At 39.1% G+C, this 21,756-nt stretch overlaps 1 protein-coding gene across 19 annotated transcripts in view; it reads left to right on the top strand.

Moving 5' to 3' along the window:
* Window positions 1-21,756, top strand: part of PFKFB1 (6-phosphofructo-2-kinase/fructose-2,6-biphosphatase 1) — a 135,589-nt gene that overhangs the window by 75,077 nt on the left and 38,756 nt on the right. For all 19 annotated transcript variants that reach the window (XM_070291593.1, XM_070291583.1, XM_070291589.1 and 16 more), the window contains 4 exons: window positions 12,648-12,773; window positions 16,176-16,269; window positions 17,080-17,146; window positions 17,972-18,046. In XM_070291593.1, coding sequence (XP_070147694.1) covers window positions 12,648-12,773; window positions 16,176-16,269; window positions 17,080-17,146; window positions 17,972-18,046 — 362 coding nt within the window. The remainder of the gene's footprint in view (window positions 1-12,647; window positions 12,774-16,175; window positions 16,270-17,079; window positions 17,147-17,971; window positions 18,047-21,756) is intronic.

Below are 21,756 nucleotides of genomic sequence, written 5' to 3' on the forward strand. Positions count from 1 at the left end.
GCGTGCTGAAATTCATGGGGTCGCAAAGTCGGACACGACTGAGCGACTGAACTGAAGTGAACTGAACTGAACTGATACTTATGTCTCTTTCCACTTAAACCTCCCTCCCACCTCCTATCCTATCCCACCCCTCTAGGTTGTCACAGAGCATGAGGTCTACCTCTCTTAGCCATATAGTAGATTCTCACTGGCTATCTATTTTACATATGGTAAAGTATATGTTTCAGTGCTACTCTATCAATTTGCCCCACTCTCTTCTTCACCCATTGTGTCCACAAGTCTGCTCTCTACATCTCCATCTCTATTGCTGCACTATGAATAGGTTTATCAGTACACTTTTTCTAGAATCCATATGTAGATAAGGATAAATATACGATATTGTTTTTCACTTTCTCATTTATTTTACTTTGTAAAATAGGCTCTAGGTTCATCCATCTCATTAGGACGAATTCAAATGTTTTCTTTTTCTATGGCTGAGTAATACTCTTTTGTGTATTAATAAAACAATTTTTTATTCATTTGTCTGTCATTGAACACCCAGGTTGCCTCCGTGTCTTAACTATTGTAAACACTGCTACCGTGAACATTGAGGATATATGTGTCTTTCTTAATTATGGTTTCCTCATAATGTATGCCCAATAGTGGAATTGTCAGGTCATCAGTTCAGTCAGTCACTCAGTCATGTCCAAATCTTTGTGTCCCTATGGACTGCAGCACACCAGCCTGTACATCACCAACTCCCGGAGCTTACCCAAACTCATATACGTCAAGTTGATGATGCCATCCTACCATCTCATCCTCTGTCCTCCCCTTCTCATCCTGCCTTCAATCTTTCTGAGCATCAGGGTCTTTTCAAATGATTCAGTTCTACGCAACAGGTGACTGAAGTTTTGGAGCTTCAGATTCAGCATCAGTCCTTCCAACGGATATTCAGGACTGATTTCCATTAGGATGGACTAGTTGCATCTCCTTGCTGTTCAAGTGACTCTCAAGAGTCTTCCCCAACACCACAGTTCAAAAGTATCAATTCTTTGGCTTTCAGCTTTCTTTATAGTCCAACTCTCACATCCATACATGACCACTGGAAAAACCATAGCTTTGAATATACAGACCTTTGTCAGCAAATTAATGTCTCTGCTTTTAAATATGCTGTCTAGGTTGGTCATAGCTTTTCTTCCAAGGAGTAAGCATCTTTTAATTTCATGGCTGCAGTCACCATCTGCAGTGATTTTGGAGCCCCCCAAAATAAAGTCTGTCAGTGTTTCCATTGTTTCCCCATCTATTTCCCATGAAGTCACGGAACCTAATGCCATGATCTTTGTTTTTTGAATGTTGAGTTTGAAGCCAGCTTTTTCACTCTCCTTTTTCACTTTTATCAAGAGGTTCTTCAGCTCTTCTTTGCTTTTTGCCATAGGAGTGGTGTCATCTGCATATCTGAGGTTATTAATATTTCTCCCAGCAATCTTGATTCCAGCTTGTGCTTCATCCAACTCAGCACTTGGGTTGATGTACTCTGCATGTAAGTTAAATAAGCAAGGTGACAATATACAGCCTTGACCTACTCCTTTCCCGATTTGGAACCAGTCTGTTGTTCCATGTCCAATTCTAACTGTTTCTCCTTGACCTACATACAGATTTCTCAGGAGGCAGGTCAGGTGGTCTGGTATTCCCATCTCTTTAAGAATTTTCCAGAGTTTGTTGTGATCCACACAGTCAATGGCTTTGGCATAACCAATAAATCAGAAGTAGATGTTTTTCTGGTATTCTCTTGCTTTTTTGATGATCCAGTAGATGTTGGCAATTTGATCTCTGGTTCCTCTGCCTCTTCTAAATCCAGCTTGGACATCTGGAAGTTCACATTCCATGTACTGTTGAAGCCTGGCTTGGAGAATTTTGAGCATTACTTTACTAGCGTGTGAGATGAGTACAACTGTGTGGTATTTTGAACATTCTTTGGCATTGCCTTTCTTTGGTATTGGAATGAAAACTGACCTTTTCCAGTTTTCTGCCCACTGTTGAGTTTTCCAAATTTTCTGGGTTAGATTTAGGTTGTGAGGTCACATCGTAGCTTTATTCCTAGTTTTTTTTTTTTTTTAAAGAAATCTCCATACTGTTCTCCATAGTGGTTGAATCAATTTATATTCCTACCAACAGTGAAACAGGGCTCCATTTTCTCCATATTCTCTCCAGAATTTATTATTTGTAGATTTTTTGATCATTAACTATTCTGACCAGTTTCAGGTGGCACGTCATTGTAGTTTTGATTTGCATTTCTCTAGTGATGATCGATTTTGAGCATTTTTTGCGTGTTTATTAGTCATCTGAATGTCTTCTTTGGAGAAATGTCTGTTTAGCTCTCCAACCCATTTTTTTATTGGGTCATTTTTCTGATATTTGCTGCATAAGCTGCTTGTATATTTTGGAGATTATTTCTTTGTCAGTTGCTGCATTTGCAGTTATTTTTCCTACCATTCTGAGGGCTGTCTTTTCACATATTTATGCTTTCCTTCACTATGCAAAATCTTCTAAGTTCAATCATGTCCCATTTGTTTATTTTGTTTTTATTTCCATTACTCTACAAGGTGGATCATAGAGGATCTGTATAATTTATGTCAAAAGTGTTCTGCCTATGATTTCCTCTGAGAGTTTTATACTTTCTGGTCTTACATTTAGGTCTTTAGTCTTTTTGAGATTATCTTTGTGTATAGTGTTAGGAAGTGTTCTAATTTCATTCTTTGACATGTAGCTGTCCAGTTTTCCCAGCACCACTTATTGAAGAAACTATTTTTTTCTCCATTATATATTCTTCCCTCTTTGTCAAAGAGAAGGTGTACATAGTGTGTGGGCTTATCTCTGGGCTTTCTATCTTGTTCTGTTGGTTTATATTTCTGTTTTTATGCTAGTACCATACTGTCTTGATGGCTGTAGTATAGTCTAAATTCATGAATGTTGAGGCCCCTAGCTCTATTCTTTTTTCTCAAGATTGCTCTGGCTGTTTGGAGTGTTTTGTGTTTCCATACAAATTGTGAAATTTTTTGTTCTCATTCTATTTTTAAAAATGCCATTAGTAATTTGATAAGGATTGCATTGATTCTGTAGATTGCTTTGGATAGTATAGTCATTTTCACAATATTGATTCATCTAATCTAGGAACCTGGACTATTTCTTCTGTTTATGGTGTCTTTCATTTCTTTCATTAGTGTCTTATAGTTTACTTTTTTAAATTAAAATTTATTTATTTTTAATTGAAGGATAATTGCTTCACAATATTGTGTTGCTTTCTGCCATACATCAAGATGAATCAGTCATCGGTATGTCCCTTCCCTCTTGAACGTCCCTCCCATCCCACTCCTCTAGGTTGCCACAGAGAACTGGGTTTGAGCTCCCTACCTCACACAGAGAATTTCCACTGGCTATCTAGTTTTACATATGGTAATGTATATGTTTCAATGCTACTCTTTCAATTTGTCCTACACTCTCCTTCCCTTATTGTGTCCATAAGTCTGTTCTCTATGCCTGCATACTCATTGCTGCCCTTCAGATAGGTTCATCAATACAATTTTTCTTCACTCTATATACATACATTAGTATATGATTTTTTTCTTCTCTTTCTGACTTATATCACTCTGTATGAACCTATTGGCTCTAGATTCATCCATCTTATTAGAAGTGAGTCCAGTGTGTTCCATTTTATGGCTAAGTAATACTTCATTGTGTACATGTAGCAGTTTCTTTATCCATTCTTCTTTGACTGGACATCTAGGTTGCTTCCATGTTCTAGCTATTGTAAATAGTGCTGCAATGAACATTGAGGTACATGTGCCTTTTTCAATTATGGTTTCTTCAGGATATATGCCCAGTAGTGGGATTGTTGGGTCATATGGAAGTTTTATTCCTAGTTTTTTTTTTTTTTTTTTTCAGAAATCTCCACACTGTTCCCACAGTGGCTTTATCAATTTGCATCCCCAACAACAATTCAAGAAGTTACCTTTTCTCCACACCCTTTCCAGCATTTATTGTTTATAGATTTTTTTGATGATGGCCATTCTGACTGATGTGAAGTGATACCTCATTGTAGCTTTGATTTGCATTTCTCTAATAATGAGCAATATTGAGCATCTTTTCATGCCTTCTTTAGGGAAATATCTGTTTAGGTCTTCTGCTCACTTTTTGATTTTTTTTTTTTTTCTGGCATTGAGCTGAATGAGCTGCTTGTATATTTTGGAGATTTAATCCTTTCTTGGTTGTTTCATTTGCTATTATTTTTTGCCCATTCTGAGGGTTGTCTTTTGTTGTTTATGGTTTCCTTTGTAGTGCAAAAGCTTTTAAGTCAAGGCTGTATATTGTCACCCTGCCTATTTAACTTCTATGCAGAGTACATCATGAGAAACACTGGACTGGAAGAAACACAAGCTGGAATCAAGATTGCTGGGAGAAATATCAATAACTTCAGATATGCAGATGACATCACCCTTATGGCAGAAAGTGAAGAGGAGTGTGAAAAGTTGGCTTAAAGCTCAACATTCAGAAAACGAAGATCATGACATCCGGGACTTCATGGGAAATAGATGGGGAAATAGTGGAAACAGTGTCAGACTTTATTTTGGGGGCTCCAAAATCACTGCATATGGTGACTGCAGCCATGAAATTAAAAGACACTTACTCCTTGGAAGAAAAGTTATGACCAACCTAGATAGTATATTCAGAAGCAGAGACATTACTTTGACGACTAAGGTCCGTCTAGTCAAGGCTATGGTTTTTCCTGTGGTCATGTATGGATGTGAGAGTTGGACTGTGAAGAAGGCTGAGCGCTGAAGAATTGATGCTTTTGAACAGTGGTGTTGGAGAAGACTCTTGAGAGTCCCTTGGACTGCAAGGAGATCCAACCACTCCATCCTGAAGGAGATCAACCCTGGGATTTCTTTGGAAGGAATGATGCTAAAGCTGAAACTCCAGTACTTTGGCCACCTCATGCGAAGAGTTGACTCATTGGAAAAGACTCTGATGCTGGGAGGGACTGGGGGCAGGAGGAGAAGGGGACGACCAAGGATGAGATGGCTGGATGGCATCATGGACTCGATGGACGTGAGTCTGAGTGAACTCCAGGAGATGGTGATGAACAGGGAGGCCTGGCATGCTGCGATTCATGGGGTCGCAAAGAGTCGGACATGACTGAATGACTGAACTGAACTATGTCCCATTTGTTTATTTTTGCTTTCATTTCCATTACTTTAGGAGGTGGGTCACTGAGGAACTTGATGTGATTTATTTTAAAGAGCGTTCTGCCTATGATTTCCTCTGAGAGTTTTATAGTTTCTGGTTTTACATTTAGGTCTTTAATCCTTTTTGAGTTTATCTTTGCATATAGTGTTGCAATTTGGTATAACTTGATTCTTTTACATGTAGCTGTCCATCACCACTTATTGAAGAGACTACATTTTTTTTTAATTTTTATTTTTTTTTAGTTTTTTATTTTTTAAATTTTAATATCTTTAATTCTTACATGGGTTCCCAAACATGAACCTCCCTCCCACCTCCCTCCCCATAACATCTCTCTGGGTCATCCCCATGCACCAGCCCCAAGCATGCTGCATCCTGTGTCAGACATAGACTGGCTATTCAATTGTTACATGATAGTATACATGTTAGAATGTCATTCTCCCAAATCATGCCACCCTCTCCCTCTCCCTCTGAGTCCAGAAGTCCATTATACACATCTGTGTCTCTTTCCCTGTCTTTCATACAGGGTCGTCATTGCCATCTTCCTAAATTCCATATATATGTGTTAGTATACTGTATTGGTGTTTTTCTTTCTGGCTTACTTCACTCTGTATAATCAGCTCCAGTTTCATCCATCTCATCAGAACTGATTCAAATGAATTCTTTTTAATGGCTGAGTAATACTCCATTGTGTATATGTACCACAGCTTTCTTATCCATTCATCTGCTGATGGACATCTAGGTTGTTTCCATGTCCTGGCTATTATAAACAGTGGTGCGATGAACATTGGGGTACATGTGTCTCTTTCAATTCTGGTTTCCTCGGTGTGTATGCCCAGCAGGGGGATTGCTGGGTCATAAGGTAGTTCTATTTGCAATTTTTTAAAGAATCTCCACACTGTTCTCTATAGTGGCTGTATTAGTTTGCATTCCCACCAAGAGTGTAGGAGGGTTCCCTTTTCTCCACACCCTCTCCAGCATTTATTGCTTGCAGATTTTTGGATCACAGCCATTCTGACTGGTGTGAAGTGGTACCTCATTATGGTTTTGATTTGCATTTCTCTAATAATGAGTGATGTTGAGCATCTTTTCATGTGTTTGTTAGCCATCCGTATGTCTTCTTTGGAGAAATGTCTATTTAGTTCTTTGGCCCATTTTTTGATTGGGTCGTTTATTTTTCTGGAATTGAGCTGCATAAGTTGCTTGTATATTTTTGAGATTAGTTGTTTGTCAGTTGCTTCATTTGCTATTATTTTCTCCCATTCAGAAGGCTGTCTTTTCACCTTGCTTATATTTTCCTTTGTTGTGCAGAAGCTTTTAATTTTAATTAGATCCCATTTGTTTATTTTTGCTTTTATTTCCAGAATTCTGGGAGGTGGATCATGGAGGATCCTGCTGTGATTTATGTCTGAGAGTGTTTTGCCTATGTTCTCCTCTAGGAGTTTTATAGTTTCTGATCTTACATTTAGATCTTTAATCCATTTTGAGTTTATTTTTGTGTGCGGTGTTAGAAAGTGATCTAGTTTCATTATTTTACAAGTGGTTGACCAGGTTTCCCAGCACCACTTGTTAAAGAGATTGTCTTTACTCCATTGTATATTCTTGCCTCCTTTGTCAAAGATAAGGTGTCCATATGTGTGTGGATTTATCTCTGGGCTTTCTAATTTGTTCCATTGATCTATATGTCTGTCTTTGTGCCAGTACCATACTGTCTTGATGACTGTGGCTTTGTAGTAGAGCCTGAAGTCAGGCAAGTTGATTCCTCCAGTTCCATTCTTCTTTCTCAAGATTGCTTTGGCTATTCGAGGTTTTTTGTATTTCCATACAAATCTTGAAATTATTTGTTCTAGTTCTGTGAAAAATGTGGCTGGTAGCTTGATAGGGATTGCATTGAATTTGTAAATTGCTTTGGGTAGTATACTCATTTTCACTATATTGATTCTTCCAATCCATGAACATGGTATATTTCTCCATCTATTAGTGTCCTCTTTGATTTCTTTCATCAGTGTTTTATAGTTTTCTATATATAGGTCTTTAGTTTCTTTAGGTAGATATATTCCTAAGTATTTTATTCTTTTCGTTGCAATGGTGAATGGAATTGTTTCCTTAATTTCTTTTTCTACTTTCTCATTATTCGTGTATAGGAATGCAAGGGATTCCTGTGTGTTGATTTTATATCCTGCAACTTTACTATATTCATTGATTAGCTCTAGTAATTTTCTGGTGGAGTCTTTAGGGTTTTCCATATAGAGGATCATGTCATCTGCAAACAGTGAGAGTTTTACTTCTTCTTTTCCAATTTGTGAAGAGACTACATTTTCTCCATTGTGTATTCTTGCCTCCTTTGTCAGAGATAAGGTGTTCATATGTTCATGGGTTTATCTCTGGGCTTTTTATCTTGTTCCATGGGTCTACATTTCTGCTTTTGTGCCAGCTCCATGCTGTTTTGATGACTATAGCTTTGTTGTATAGTCTTCAGTCAGGAAAGTTGATGCATCCAGCTCCATTTTTCGTTTTTAAGATTGCTTTTGCTATTCGTGGTCTATATATTTCCATACAAATTGTGAACTTTTTTGTTCTAGTTCTTTAAAAATATACCATCAATAGTTTGATCAGGATTGCACTGATTCTGTAGATTGCTTTGGGTAACATAGTCATTTTCACAATATTGATTCTTCCAATCCAGGAACACAGTATATCTCTCCATCTGTTTGTGTCATCTTTGATTTCTTTCATCAGTGTTTTATAGTTTTCTGCATACAGGTCTTTCATATCCTCAGGTAGGTTTATTCCTAGGTATTTTGTTCTTTTTTTTTTTTTTTGCAATGGTGAATGCAACTGTTTCTTTAATTTCTCTTTCTTATTTTTCATTGTTAGTGTAAAGAATGCTATGGATTTCTGTGTAATAATTTTATATCCTACAACTTTCCTATACTCACTGATTAGATTTAGTAATTTTCTGGTGGCATATTTGCATGGTGTATCTTTTACCAGGCTGTTACTTCTAGCCTACCTTTATTTTGAGGGGACTTCCCAGGTGGCATTAGTGGTAAAGAACCTGCCTTACCTATGTAGGAGACATAAGAGATGCAGGTTTGATCCCTGGGTCTGGAAAATCCCTTAGAGGAGGATATGACAATTCACTCTGGTATTTTTGCCTGGAGAATCCCATGGGCAGAGGAGCCTGGTGCACTACCATCCATAGGATCACAAAGAGTCAGATATGACTGAAACAACTTAACACATAACACACACATCATGTCATCTGCTAGTGGTGACAGTTTTATTTCTTTTTTTACAACCTACATTCCTTTTTTTTTTCTTTTCTTTCATTTCTGTGGCTAGGACTTCCAAAAACATGTTGAATTGTAGTGGCAAGAATGGGCACCCTTGTCTTGCTCCTGATCTTAGAGGAAATGCTTTCAGTTTTTCGCCATTAGGGATAATGTTTGCTGTGGGTTTGTCACATATAGCCTTTATGATGTTGAGATATTTTCCTTCTATGCCTATTTTCTGGAGAGTGTTTTTAATCATAAGTGGATGTTGAATTTTGCAAAAGCTTTTTCTGCATCTATTGAGATGATCATATGTTTTTTATCTTTCAATTTGTTAATACGGTATATCAGATTAATTAATTTGCATATACTGAAGAATTCTTGCATCCCTGGGATACTGCTGCTAAGTCACTTCAGTCGTGTCCGACTCTGTGTGACCCCATAGACGGCAGCCCACCAGGCTCTGCCATCCCTGGGATTCTCCAGGCAAGAACACTGGAGTGGATTGCCATTTCCTTCTCTAATCCCTGGGATAAAGCCCACTTAATCATGATGTATGATCTTTTTAATGTGCTGTTGGATTCTCTTTGCTAGAATTTTGTTGAAGATTTTTCCGTCTATGTTCATCAGTGATATTGACCTCTTATTTTCTTTTTTTGTAGCATTTTTGTCTGGTTTTGGTATCAGGGTGATAGTGGCCTCATAGAATTAGTTCAAGAGTTTTCTTTCCTCTACAATTTTCTGGAAAATTTGAGGAAGATACATGTTAGCTCTTCTCTGAAATTTTGGTAGAATTAGCCTGTGAAGCCATCTGGCCCTGGGCTTTTGTTTGTTAGAAGATTTTTTATTGCCATTTTGATTTCTGTGCTTGTGATTAGTCTATGTTTTCTATTTCTTCCTGGATCAGTTTTGGAGGTCATATTTTTATAAGAATTTGTCCATTTCTTCAAGTTTGTCCATTTTATTGGCATATAGTTGCTCATAGTAGTCTCTTATGATCTTTTGTATTTCTACATTGTCTGCTGTAACTTCCTTTTCATTTCTGATTTTATTGATTTGAGTCTTCTCCCTTTTCTCTTGATGAGTCTGGCTAATGATCTTTAATTTTGTTTATCATCTCAAAGAACCAGCTTGTAGTTTTATTGATCTTTGCTATTGTCTACATTTCTTTTTCATTTATTTTTGCTTTGATCTTTACAATTTCTTTACTTCTACTAACTTTGGCTTTTTTTTTTCTTTTTCAGGTTGCTTTAGGTGTAGGGTTAGGTTGTTTATTTGATGTTTCTCTTGTTTCTTGAAGTAGGCTTGTATTGCTATAAACTTCCCTCTTAGCACTGCTTTTCCTTCATCCCATTGGTTTTGACTTGTGTTTTCATCATCATTTGCTTCCAAGCATTTTTTATTTCTTCTTTAATTTATTCAGTGACCTCTCATTTATTCAGAAGTGTATTGTTTAACCTCCTAGTATTTGTGTTTTTAATAGTTTTTCCTGTAGTTGATGTCAAATCTCATAATGCTGTGGTCAAAAAAGATGCTTGAAATGATTTCAACTTTTAAAAATATGTTGCAGCTTGTTTTATGACCCAAGATGTGATATATCCTGAAGAATTTTCCATGTGTATGTTAGAAAAAATGAAATCTATTGTTTTTGGAAGAAATGCCCTGTAGATATCAATTAGATCTAATTGGTCCAATGTATCATTTAAAGTTTGTGTTTTCTTATTAATTTTCTGTCTGGATCATCTGTCCATTGGTGTGAGTAAAGTGTTAAAGTCCCCCATTATTATTGTGTTACTGTTGATTTCCCCTATAATAGTTTCTGCTATTTGCCTTATGTATTGTGGTGCTCCTATGTTTAGTGTATATAAATGTATAATTGTTTTATCTTCCTCTTGGATTAATCCCTTGATCATTATATAGTGTCCTTTCTTGTCTCTTATAGCAGTCTTTATTTTAAAGTCTATTTTATCTGATATGAATATTTCTACTCCCACTTTCTTTTGATTTCCATTTGCATGGGTCTCTTGTAGATAGAATATACAGGAGTCTTGCTTTTGTATCCATTCAGCCAATCTATGTCTTTTGGTTGGAGCATTTATTCCATTTACAAAAGGTAATTATTGATATGTATGATCCTATTACCATTTGCTTTGTTGTTTTTGGATTTGCTTTTACAGGTTTTTTTCTTTCTCTTATGTTTCCTGTCTAGGGAAGTTCCTTTAGCATTTGCTGTAAAAGTGGTTTGGTGGTGCTGTATTCTCTTAACTTCTGCTTGTCTGGAAAATTTTTGATTTCTCCTTCACATCTCAATGAGATCCTTGCTGGATGGAGTAATCTTGGTTGTAGGTTTTCCTCCTTTCATCACTTTAAGTATACCCTGCCACTCTCTTCTGGCCTGCAGAATTTCTGTTGAAAGATGAGCTGTTAGCTTTATGGAAATCCCGTTGTATGTTATTTGTTGCTTTTCCCTTGCTACTTTTAATATTTGTTCTTCTTAATTTTCATTGGCTTGATTAATATGTGTCTTGGCATGTTTCTCCTTGGGTTTACCCTTATGGGACTCTCTGGGCTTCTTGACTTGAGTGGTTATTTCTTTTCCCATGTTAGGGAAGTTTTTTACTATAATCTCCTCAAATATTTTTCCATACCCTTTCTTTTACTCTTCTTCTTCTGCGACCCCTATAATTCCAATGTTGGTTCACTGAATGTTGTCCCAGAGTTCTGTGAGACTGTTCTTATTTCTTTTGATCCTTTTTTCTTTACTCTGCTCTACTTCACTTATTTCCACCACTCTATCTTCCAGCTCATTCACTCTCAGTTATTCTGCTATTGTTTCCCTCTAGTGTATTATTAATCTGTTATTGTGTAGTTCATTGCTTATTTTCTAATCTTTATTTCTTCTAAATTCTTGTTAAACATTTCTTCTTTTTGATCCATGCCTCCAGTCTATTTATCTGTGCCTCCATTTTATTTCCAAAGTTTTGGATCATCTCTACAATCATTACTATGAATTCTTGTTCACATAGACTGCCTATTTCCTCTTCATTTGTTTTGTCTTGGGTGTTTTTACCATGTTCCTTCAACTGTTGCATATTTCCTCTGTCTTTTCATTTTGTTTAATTTACTGTGCTTGGAGTCACCCTTCTACAGGCTAGAAGGTCTTAGTTGCTACTCATTTTCAAGTCTGCCCCCACTCGGGTGGGTTTGGAACAGTGCCTTATGAAGGTTTCCCATTGGGGAGCTTGTGTCTGTGTTCTGGCGAATGGAGCTGGATCTTGACTTTCTGAAGGACAGTGCCATGTCCAATAAAGTGTTCTGGGATGTTAGTGGGCTTGGCATGACTTTGGGAAACCTGTCTGCTAATGGGCAGGGTTGAGTTCCTATTTTGCTGAAGATTTGGCATGAAGTGTCTGGCACTGGAGCTTGCTGGCCTTTGAGTGTGTCTTGGTCTTAGTGCTGAGATGGAGGCTTTGGGGAGAGCTCTCATTGATTAATGTTCCATGGGTTTGGGAGCTCTCTGGTGATCCAAAGTCCTGGGCTTGGATCTCCCACCTCTAGAGTTTGGCCCCAACCCCTTACTGTAGTAGGAAGATTTCACAGGCCACACAGCATAGAAGACAAAACCCCAAGACTAATGGCGAAAGCAACACAAACAGCCCAGAACACTCAAAGAAATTCACACACTCATTCTGAGGAGACTAACTTCCCTTTTTGGAAGTGTAGGGTCTTCTGTCAGTGTTCAGAAGGTATTCTGTAGGAGTTATCCCATATGCAGATGGATTTTTAATACATTTGTTGGGAGGAAGTTGATCTCCCTGTCTAACTCCTCCACCACCTTGAAAGTCCTCAGGAATCTAGCTGTAACTTCTTATGCTTATATGTTATTCAGTAGTATCTGTAAAAGATAAGCAAATTCCTGGGCCCTGTTTCTCCCTGCAGATGCCTGCATCTACATATTTGGGGTTAGCATTTTGCACTGCAATCTCAGTTTGCTCATGGATTCAATGAAGATAAGTTTCCATTTTCTAGGGTTTTTTTTTCCTTGTTATTTAATGGTTGGAGAGAGGCCCTTTTAAATTTTACATCTCTGTGATGATAACTTAATATCATATGAATCTGAGGATAAGATTTGAAGCTCTGTTTGTCTTCCAGCATCCATACCACAGTTTACAAATTCCCCCACGATGGTGATCATGGTGGGTTTACCAGCTCGAGGAAAGACCTACATCTCAACAAAGCTCACACGCTACCTCAACTGGATAGGAACACCAACTAAAGGTATGTCTCTGAAACCCTTTGTTCTACAACCCTCTATAGAACACTGATGGAGTATAGAGTAAGGTAGCTAACCTCAAAAGAGCAAAGCCAGTAGGACAGGAATGTCTCAAACCACTATTAATAGTACTAAGACTATTGCTAGTATTATTACTGCTGCTACTGCTACTACTACTACTACTATGACTGCTACTACTATTTCTACTACTGCTACTACTACCTTCATAAATTTTACAATTTCTTAAGTACATACCCAGTGCTAAATCTTATGCTAGGGGCTAAGTATAGGAAAATCAATAAGATTAAACATCTGTTTCAGAGAAGGTCTATTTTGGAAGACCTCAAAATCACCCTATCAATAACATATTACTCTTATTACCATTTTTATTAATATTATATCAATAATGCTACTCTATTAGCATTACCATTTCTTTACAACCTTAAGGTTTCCTTCAGAACGTAGGGATGTATGGAGTAAAGCATGTTGAAACCCCAGCCTGGAGGCCCCCACAAGCTCTTCAGTATAGCAGGCACTTTAGCTCACCTCTCCAGTGCAGAAAGCGTCCTGTCTCCAAGCCTTTCCTTAGGTCTGTGCCTTGCTTCTCCCCATCCCTAGCTGGAAGTGACCCTGCCTCTTTCCACTTCAAGAGGTGTCTCCTTCACAGCCTGTCAGTCTCCTCCCACACTCCCTGCTTCCAGCTTTCCTTTCTCCCCATGTGATCTCTTTTCTGCTTACTACCTCTTATTCAGCAATCATTCTCTTCTATTCTCTTTTTGGTTTCTCTATCCCCACCCCGTATCTCCATTCCTATTTGACTCCTCTGTTCTCCCTAGGACCATGCTTCTCTGGGCTCCCACACCAATGCTTTCTACAGCCTCCTCTATGCCAACACTAATTACATAGTGTATTGTGTGTCTGGGTCTCTCGCCCCAGGAGCTGCTCTGGGGTAAGAGATTAGAGCTTATTCATTTCAGTTGCTCAAGTAGGACAAAATTAAGACATTTAGAGGCTCTAAACGCTAAGAGTTAGGGTGCCCCTGCATCATATGTAATTCAGAATAAAATCAGTAAATGTAACAACGTCTACCTATTTTTTAAATTTATCCCCTAATGACTATATTAATGATTTTAATGCATATCCACTAAGCTGAAAACTTTTACTGGGCTGTGTCTTTACTGGTACACTAAGCAAGTGCTTAGCCTGTCTCTCTTGTGGAATGGAGCACTACTCACCAGTGCAGAAAAAGTTCTTCTCAGGCATTCATTTGCTCAGTCACTAATTATTTGTTGAGCACAGTTGTGTCAAGGCCCTTGTTGGATGTTGGGCAAAGAAAAACAAGTAAAATAGGACCCCTGCCCTCAAAGAACTCACATCTATTCTTAAGCTCTAAAATACCCATGTGGGAGGGACTAGTATTATCATCATCCCACAGTTGATGAAACTAATGCCCAAGAGTTGATGCATCTTGTCTGAAGGCACGTGGTCACCATGTGATGGAACACATCACATGTATGTAACATCAACCAGGGTGATGGAACACAAGGTGATGGAACCAAGATACGAACCCACATCTGGTTGATTCCAAAGCCTAACACTCACTGTGTCTGACTCTGACACTCACTGTCTGATACTTGGCACTACTGATGGAAAGAGGAGAGAATCCACATTGGACCTGTACCCCTCTCCATGTTTTTCCTCTCATTTCTCTTGACCATCCCAACACCCTATCTGCCCCCTTCCCTCCCTCTCTCCAGTCTTCTCCTCTCCTTCTCCCATTTCTTCTTTTCCTTCATTTACTTTCTGTTTCTCTCATTCACTGGTGAGTTTCCGACTGGTCCTCCATGTGCCAAAACCCATACTATGCACTGGACATGCAAAACTAGATGAGATTCACACCCCATCCTTGAAGATTTCTCCATTTGACTAGGGTGCATAAGAATGCAACATGTCACTGAAGAATCCCAGAGCAGGGTACTGAGGGTCTCACAGAGGAAATCACCACCTAGAAGGCAGTGAAATCTTCCATATATGGTATATTTGAGCTGGGAGGTATGGTATATTCCTCCTGTGGGAGGAATAGGACATTGGCAGAAGAGAAGGGGAGAAGGAATAGTTCTTGTATGACTGCAGGCTCTGAAGAGCCTCTGCTGAGTGTAGGGGCACATGTGATGGTGGCAGATGGGTCTCTGCTCCTATGCACCTGCTTCCCATCTGCTCCACTCACACAGAGACCCTCAGAGTCATGTTTCAAACACATAGCTGCCCATATCTGTAGCTACCAAAGGTTCCCTTGACTGGCAGGTTTAGATCCAAGCCCGTTAGCCTATCATTTGTTCAAGGCCCTTCATGATTGGCCTCTGCCAAGCTCACATGCCTCAGTCACAATTGGATGACTCATGTCCTGCATTCTGCCAATGCCACACACTTGCTCAAACTGTTCCTCTACCTGGAATATCTTTGTTCCCCTCTCCCACACACCATGCCTGCCTATTAAAGGTCTGCCTTCCTATAAAGACTGGTACAAATGGTGCTTTCTCCAAAATAAGCTTCTGAGACTACTCTAAGTTTAGTTAGTCTTTCCTTCCCCCTTACTCTTTTGCATGACTCTGTCATAGCACTTAATAAACTGGGTGAGAGCTCTCTGTTTCCTGGTTTATTCTATGTCCTGCCTTCTGCATGGTGAGCTTCTTGTGGATCCATCATGCAGATCTGGTTCATCTCTGAGACTCCAGAACTCATGTCCTGATTTACAAAGTAGACATGAGAAAGTATTTGTTGGATGAATGAATGAAATAGTACATTACCTCTTTGCCTATTATCCCCTTGTTCCCCCTTTCCCTCTTTCCTCTCTGGTTTATCACCACTACAAATGAGAAAGTATGGCCTAAAAAGTCCAACATATCTAGGTTCTCTATACTGATGCATAAAGTATGATAACATTGGACTAGGTATCAGAAGGCCAAGTCTAGTTATGCCCCCAGCTTGCTCAATGTTTGACCCTTGGTTTACTCCCAGGATCCCAGTTTCTTTATCTTTCCAATGGAGTGGGACATTAAAAGTTTTGTAGTTTATGATAAAATGAAATAGTGGAAAGATCACCAGCTTTGGAACCAAACAGACCTTTGTTTGAATCCCAGCTCTCCACTTACAATGAGAGTTACTTCCTTTCTCTGAAATTTCATTTTCTCATTTATAAAATGGGAATAGCGATTCCTACTTTTTAAGGTTGTTGTGAGGAGTAAGTGAGCTGGACGCCATAATTTGAGGCTTTGTATACATATTATATAATTAGAAACTTTACCTTCTTTTACCTCTGAGATCCCTCCCAGAAAGGACTTTTTTTTTTTTTTTTTTTTTGCCACTGAGATCTTCCCAACCACTTCACCAGGGCTTCCTGCTTTCAGTGTTTAATTTAGGTCAATATCGACGAGAGGCAGTGAGCTACAAGAACTACGAATTCTTTCTTCCCGACAACATGGAGGCCCTACTTATCAGGAAGTGAGTACCTAACATTTTAAAGACCTTTGCTGTCCCCTGGCTGAAGGAGGCCTCTATTCAGATAATAGTGGAGTACAGCAGAGCAATTTGGGTTAGTAAGGAAACTAGTTAAGACAATCCTTACACTATTTTAACTGAAACCTATTTCTGGTCATATCCATCCCCTGCTTAAGAACTTTTAACAGTTTCTTATTTCTGACAGGAAAGAGTGGAAATTTAGTCTAGCATTTAAAATAAGAGTCTCAGTAATTTGGCCCACTCTGATCTCATCCATTCAACCTCGAGGTGTTTGTCTTCTACAAGACTCTGAACGCTTTCAGAACAGAGCCTGAGTCTCATTTATTGATCTATATTCTCATAATGGAACCCAACAAAGAGTAATCACTAAACAGATTTTTGTCAAAAGTGTAAATACATTTCCATCATGTTACCTGTGTTTGTCCTGTTATATGTGCCAGGAATGCCTTCTACTTTACAGACTATGTATCCAGGCTCTTCGTGGGTTCAAGACCCAGTTCAGTTTAAGCACTATTAGTTCAAGGTTTAGAGCCCTTGATAGTATGGCTCGGTCATTAGTTTACTTTTCCTGGGTATGTTATGCCCCTAAGATGTCTACACAGAGCCATTTTCAACTGTGTGACTTCTCTGTGCTTGTTATAATTCTTAGAACATAGAACACCCTTTGTAGATATTCAACAGATGAATAATTTAATGTATGACATTTGAGATATAGTGTATAAGATAATGCAGAATAGAGAGGAATCCATCTTTGGTATAGTAGCTGTCTGTTTCTTTCTTCATCTTTTTCAGGCAGTGTGCCTTAGCAGCCCTGAAAGATGTTCACAGCTATCTCAGCCATGAGGAAGGTCGTGTTGCAGTAAGGAAATTTGCTTTTTCTCTTGGGTTTCTGTTGGGATGGAGAAGAGCTAATATATGCTGAGTGTTTATTATGTTCTATACATTATTTTAAGCACTTTGCATGTATTAATTTAATTCCACCCTTCCCCACAAGATAAAAATATTTTTTACTATACTCCATTTTATACCCCAGAAAAATGTAGTGCAGAAAGACCAAATAGTTAAATATTTTCCCAAAGAGTAGGCCAGAACTGGAGTACAGGTTGTATAGCTCCAGAATCTATACTCCTAATCAATAGAGTCTACCACTCTATCCCCAAGAATTCAACAGGACTACACTAGAATCTGACTGCAATAGAAACATTTTTAAGTTCTAGAGATTTACCTAAACACCTAGTCAATTTAATCTCATAAATCTCTGACATAGGATTTGGAAATTCTAAAAGGGCTTCAAAGAACTCCAAAGTGATAGGGAGGGAAGAAGCTTCACCTAGGAGCTGAGAAAATCAGTTTCAACTCTGCTTTGTCAGTAAGTCTCAGTGGCCTTGGATAAAAGAAACCCTTCTTCTAAGTCTCAGCTATTTTACCCGTAAAATTGGCCTAATAGAATTCCACAGTTTTCCTCTGGCCTTTTTGTGATTACAGAGTCTGCTACATCTCTGGGAAGACAGCAAGGGCTCAATGAATGCTTGAGAAATTGATATAAGTCATTTCAAATCCTTCAAAACCCTGGCCAAGTTTTATCTCCTCCTTGAAACCATTTGCTTAGCATAGGGATGGTCAAAGAGTAGGCATTCTATCAGAACTAGATTTAAGGCAAACCAATCTCATCGTGTGCCTCTAGGTTTTTGATGCCACCAACACTACCAGAGAACGACGGTCACTGATTCTGCAGTTTGCTAAAGAACATGGTTACAAGGTAGAGTAACTCTTCAACTCTTATCTAGAGCCTACTCATCTATGAGCAAACCCCAAAGAAAGCCAAACCAGGGAACAGAGATGCCAAATCAGCTACCATAGGCTCAGCATTTTAATTGAGTTATACGGCTCTCCAGATCACAGTTAGAAACAGAAAAACAGAACAGAACAGGAAAGAAGGGATGCCACATAGGGCAATGGAAGATAATTACTGAGAAGCTGACACTGGTGGATGGGTATGACGAAGGAGGAGATGGAATCACTACAATTTAGGGCCAATCTGCCTCATAAAACTCAGAATCCTAAAAGCACCACTATATGAAATTACATTGTTGCAAATGCCTGTAACACTGAGTAAATTCCACAAAACAACTTCTGAATGCCAGCAGAGGACATCAGGCACCCATCAAAGCAGCCCATTGTCTTTGAAAGGAGGTAGGAAAAAATATAAAAGACAAAAAGAGAGACAAAAGAGGTAGGGACGGAGCTCTGTCCTGGAAAGGGAGTCAAAAAAGAGACGTTTCCAAACACCAGGAAACACTCTCACTGCCGAGTCTGTGCCAAGCCTTGGAACCACAGAGGGCAACATAATCAGCAGGAAAAATAAATAAATAATTAAAACCCACAGATTACGTGCCCAATGGTAACTCCCCCAGTGGAGAAGCAGCGCAGATGCCTGCATCCGCCACGAGCAAGTGAGGGCTGCGCAGGGAGGTGCGGGCTGCATTGCTTAGAGTAAGGACCGGGCCTGAATGCCCCGAGGGCAATCTGAGTGAACTAACTTGGGCTAGCAAACCAGACCGTGGGATAACTACCATGCAAAAAACCCTAACCTAAGACACCGTCAGGCCCCCTCACAGAACAAAGGACTGAGCAGAGCTAGCCGGCTGCAGGCAGGCCCATCCCCCTCTGTTGACAGGCAGGCGAGGGCAGCCAGAGCCAGAAGGGGGCAATCACGGCCCCAGAGGGGCATCATCTACCAAACTACAAGCAGGCTTCATTGCTAACCAAGACTTCTTGGGATTCTGAACGGTCAACATCCACCTGAGAAGGTGTGCTGGTTGTGCACCCAGAAAACCGAGAGGCAGGGACGAGGGAGACGATAAGTCACAGTGACCATGCTCTCCAAACACCTGATCACCTGGCTGCTCAGACCTCGGAAGGGCACAAAATGTAGGCCCAACAGAGTATGCACCTTTGAGGAGTACCCAAGTACCTTAACCTGAGCGGCTTAGACCTGGGAAGGGCATACAATCCAGGGCCAGCCTCAGACAGTTCCCAGCAGAGCAACCTAAAGCCTAAGCAGTGTAGACAGGGAAAGCACACACACCATGAGCGGGGGCAAACCCAGTGTGGCTGAGACACTGCGAGCACATGCCAGTGTTATTTGTTTGCAGCATCCCTCCCTCCCCACAGCATGACTGAACAAGTGAGCCTAAAAGAGTGTCCACCACCGCCCCCTTGTGCCAGGGTGGAAATTAGACACTGAAAAGACCAGTGAACAGAAGAAGCTAAAACAGAGGGAACCTCCTTGGAAGTGACAGGTGCAATAGATTAAAACCCTGTAGTTAGTACCAACCACATAGGAAGGGGCCTATAGATCTTGAGAAATATAAGCCAGATCAAGGAACTATCCAAAAATGAACTGACCCCACATTGCCCACAACACCACCAGAGAAAGTCCTAGATATATTTTTACTATTTTTACTATCATTCTTTAATTTAAATTCTTTTATTTTTAAGTCCTCTATTGCTCCTTTAATTTTCATTTTTATAACCTACTATTACTTTTCTTTTTTTAATTTTTATTTTTACTTTATTTTACTTTACAATACTGTATTGGTTTTGCCATACATTGACATGAATCCACCACGGGTGTACATGCGTTCCCAAACATGAACCTCCCTCCCACCTCCCTCCCCATAATATCTCTCTGGGTCATCCCCGTGCACCAGCCCCAAGCATGCTGTATCCTGCATCAGACATAGACTGGCAATTTGATTCTTACATGATAGTATACATGTTTCAATGACATTCTCCCAAATCATCCCACCCTCTCCCTCTCCCTCTGAGTCCAAAAGTCCGCTATACACATCTGTGTCTTTTTTCCTGTCTTGCATACAGGGTCATCATTGCCATCTTTCTAAATTCCAAATATATGTGTTAGTATACTGTATTGGTGTTTTTCTTTCTGGCTTACTTCACTCTGTATAACAGACTCCAGTTTCATCCATCTCCTTAGAACTGACTCAAATGTATTCTTTTTAACGGCTGAGTAATACTCCATTGTGTATATGTACCACAGCTTTCTTATCCATTCATCTGCTGATGGACATCTACGTTGTTTCCATGTCCTAGCTATTATAAACAGTGCTGCGATGAACATTGGGGTACATGTGTCTCTTTCAATTCTGGTTTCCTCAGTGTGTATGCCCAGCAGTGGGATTGCTGGGTCATAAAGCAGTTCTATTTGCAATTTTTTAAGGAATCTCCACACTGTCCTCCATAGTGGCTGTACTAGTTTGCATTCCCATCAACAGTGTGGGTTCCCTTTTCTCCACACCCTCTCCAGCATTTATTGCTTGCAGATTTTTGGATCGCAGACATTCTGACTGGTGTGAAGTGGTACCTCATTTGGTTTTTGTGGCATTTCTCTAATAATAAGTGATGTTGAGCATATTTTCATCTGTTTGTTAGCCATCCATACATCTTCTTTGGAGAAATGTCTATTTAGTTCTTTGGCCCATTTTTTGATTGGGTCATTTATTTTTCTGGAATTGAGCTGCATAAGTTGCTTGTATATTTTTGGGATTAGTTGTTTGTCAGTTATAAAGAGAAAGTAGAAAAAGAAATTAAGGAAACAATTCCATTCACCATTGCAATGAAAAGAATAAAATACTTAGGAATATATCTACCTAAAGAAACTAAAGACCTATATATAGAAAACTATAAAACACTGATGAAAGAAATCAAATAGGACACTAATAGATGGAGAAATATACCATGCTCATGGATCAGAAGAATCAATATAGTGAAAATGAGTATACTACCCAAAGCAATTTACAAATTCAATGCAATCCCTATCAAGCTACCAACGATATTTTTCACAGAACTAGAACAAATAATTTCAAGATTTGTATGGAAATACAAAAAACCTCGAATAGCCAAAGCAATCTTGAGAAAGAAGAATGGAACTGGAGGAATCAACTTGCCTGACTTCAGGCTCTACTACAAAGCCACAGTCATCAAGATAGTATGGTACTGGCACAAAGACAGAAATATAGATCAATGGAACAAAATAGAAAGCCCAGAGATAAATCCACACACATATGGACACCTTATCTTCAACAAAGGAGGCAAGAATATACAGTGGAGTAAAGACAATCTCTTTAACAAGTGGTGCTGGGAAAACTGGTCAACCACTTGCAAAAAAAATGAAACTAGATCACTTTCTAACACCGCACACAAAAATGAACTCAAAATGGATTAAAGGTCTAAATGTAAGACCAGAAACTATAAAACTCCTAGAGGAGAATATAGGCAAAACACTCTCAGAAATAAATCACAGCAGGATCCTCTATGATCCACCTCCCAGAATTCTGGAAATAAAAGCAAAAATAAACAAATGGGATCTAATTAAAATTAAAAGCTTCTGCACAACAAAGGAAAATATAAGCAAGGTGAAAAGACAGCCCTCTGAATGGGAGAAAA

The sequence above is a fragment of the Ovis canadensis genome, chromosome X, assembly GCF_042477335.2.
Source record: "Ovis canadensis isolate MfBH-ARS-UI-01 breed Bighorn chromosome X, ARS-UI_OviCan_v2, whole genome shotgun sequence".
NCBI classification, from domain to species: Eukaryota; Metazoa; Chordata; class Mammalia; order Artiodactyla; family Bovidae; genus Ovis; species Ovis canadensis.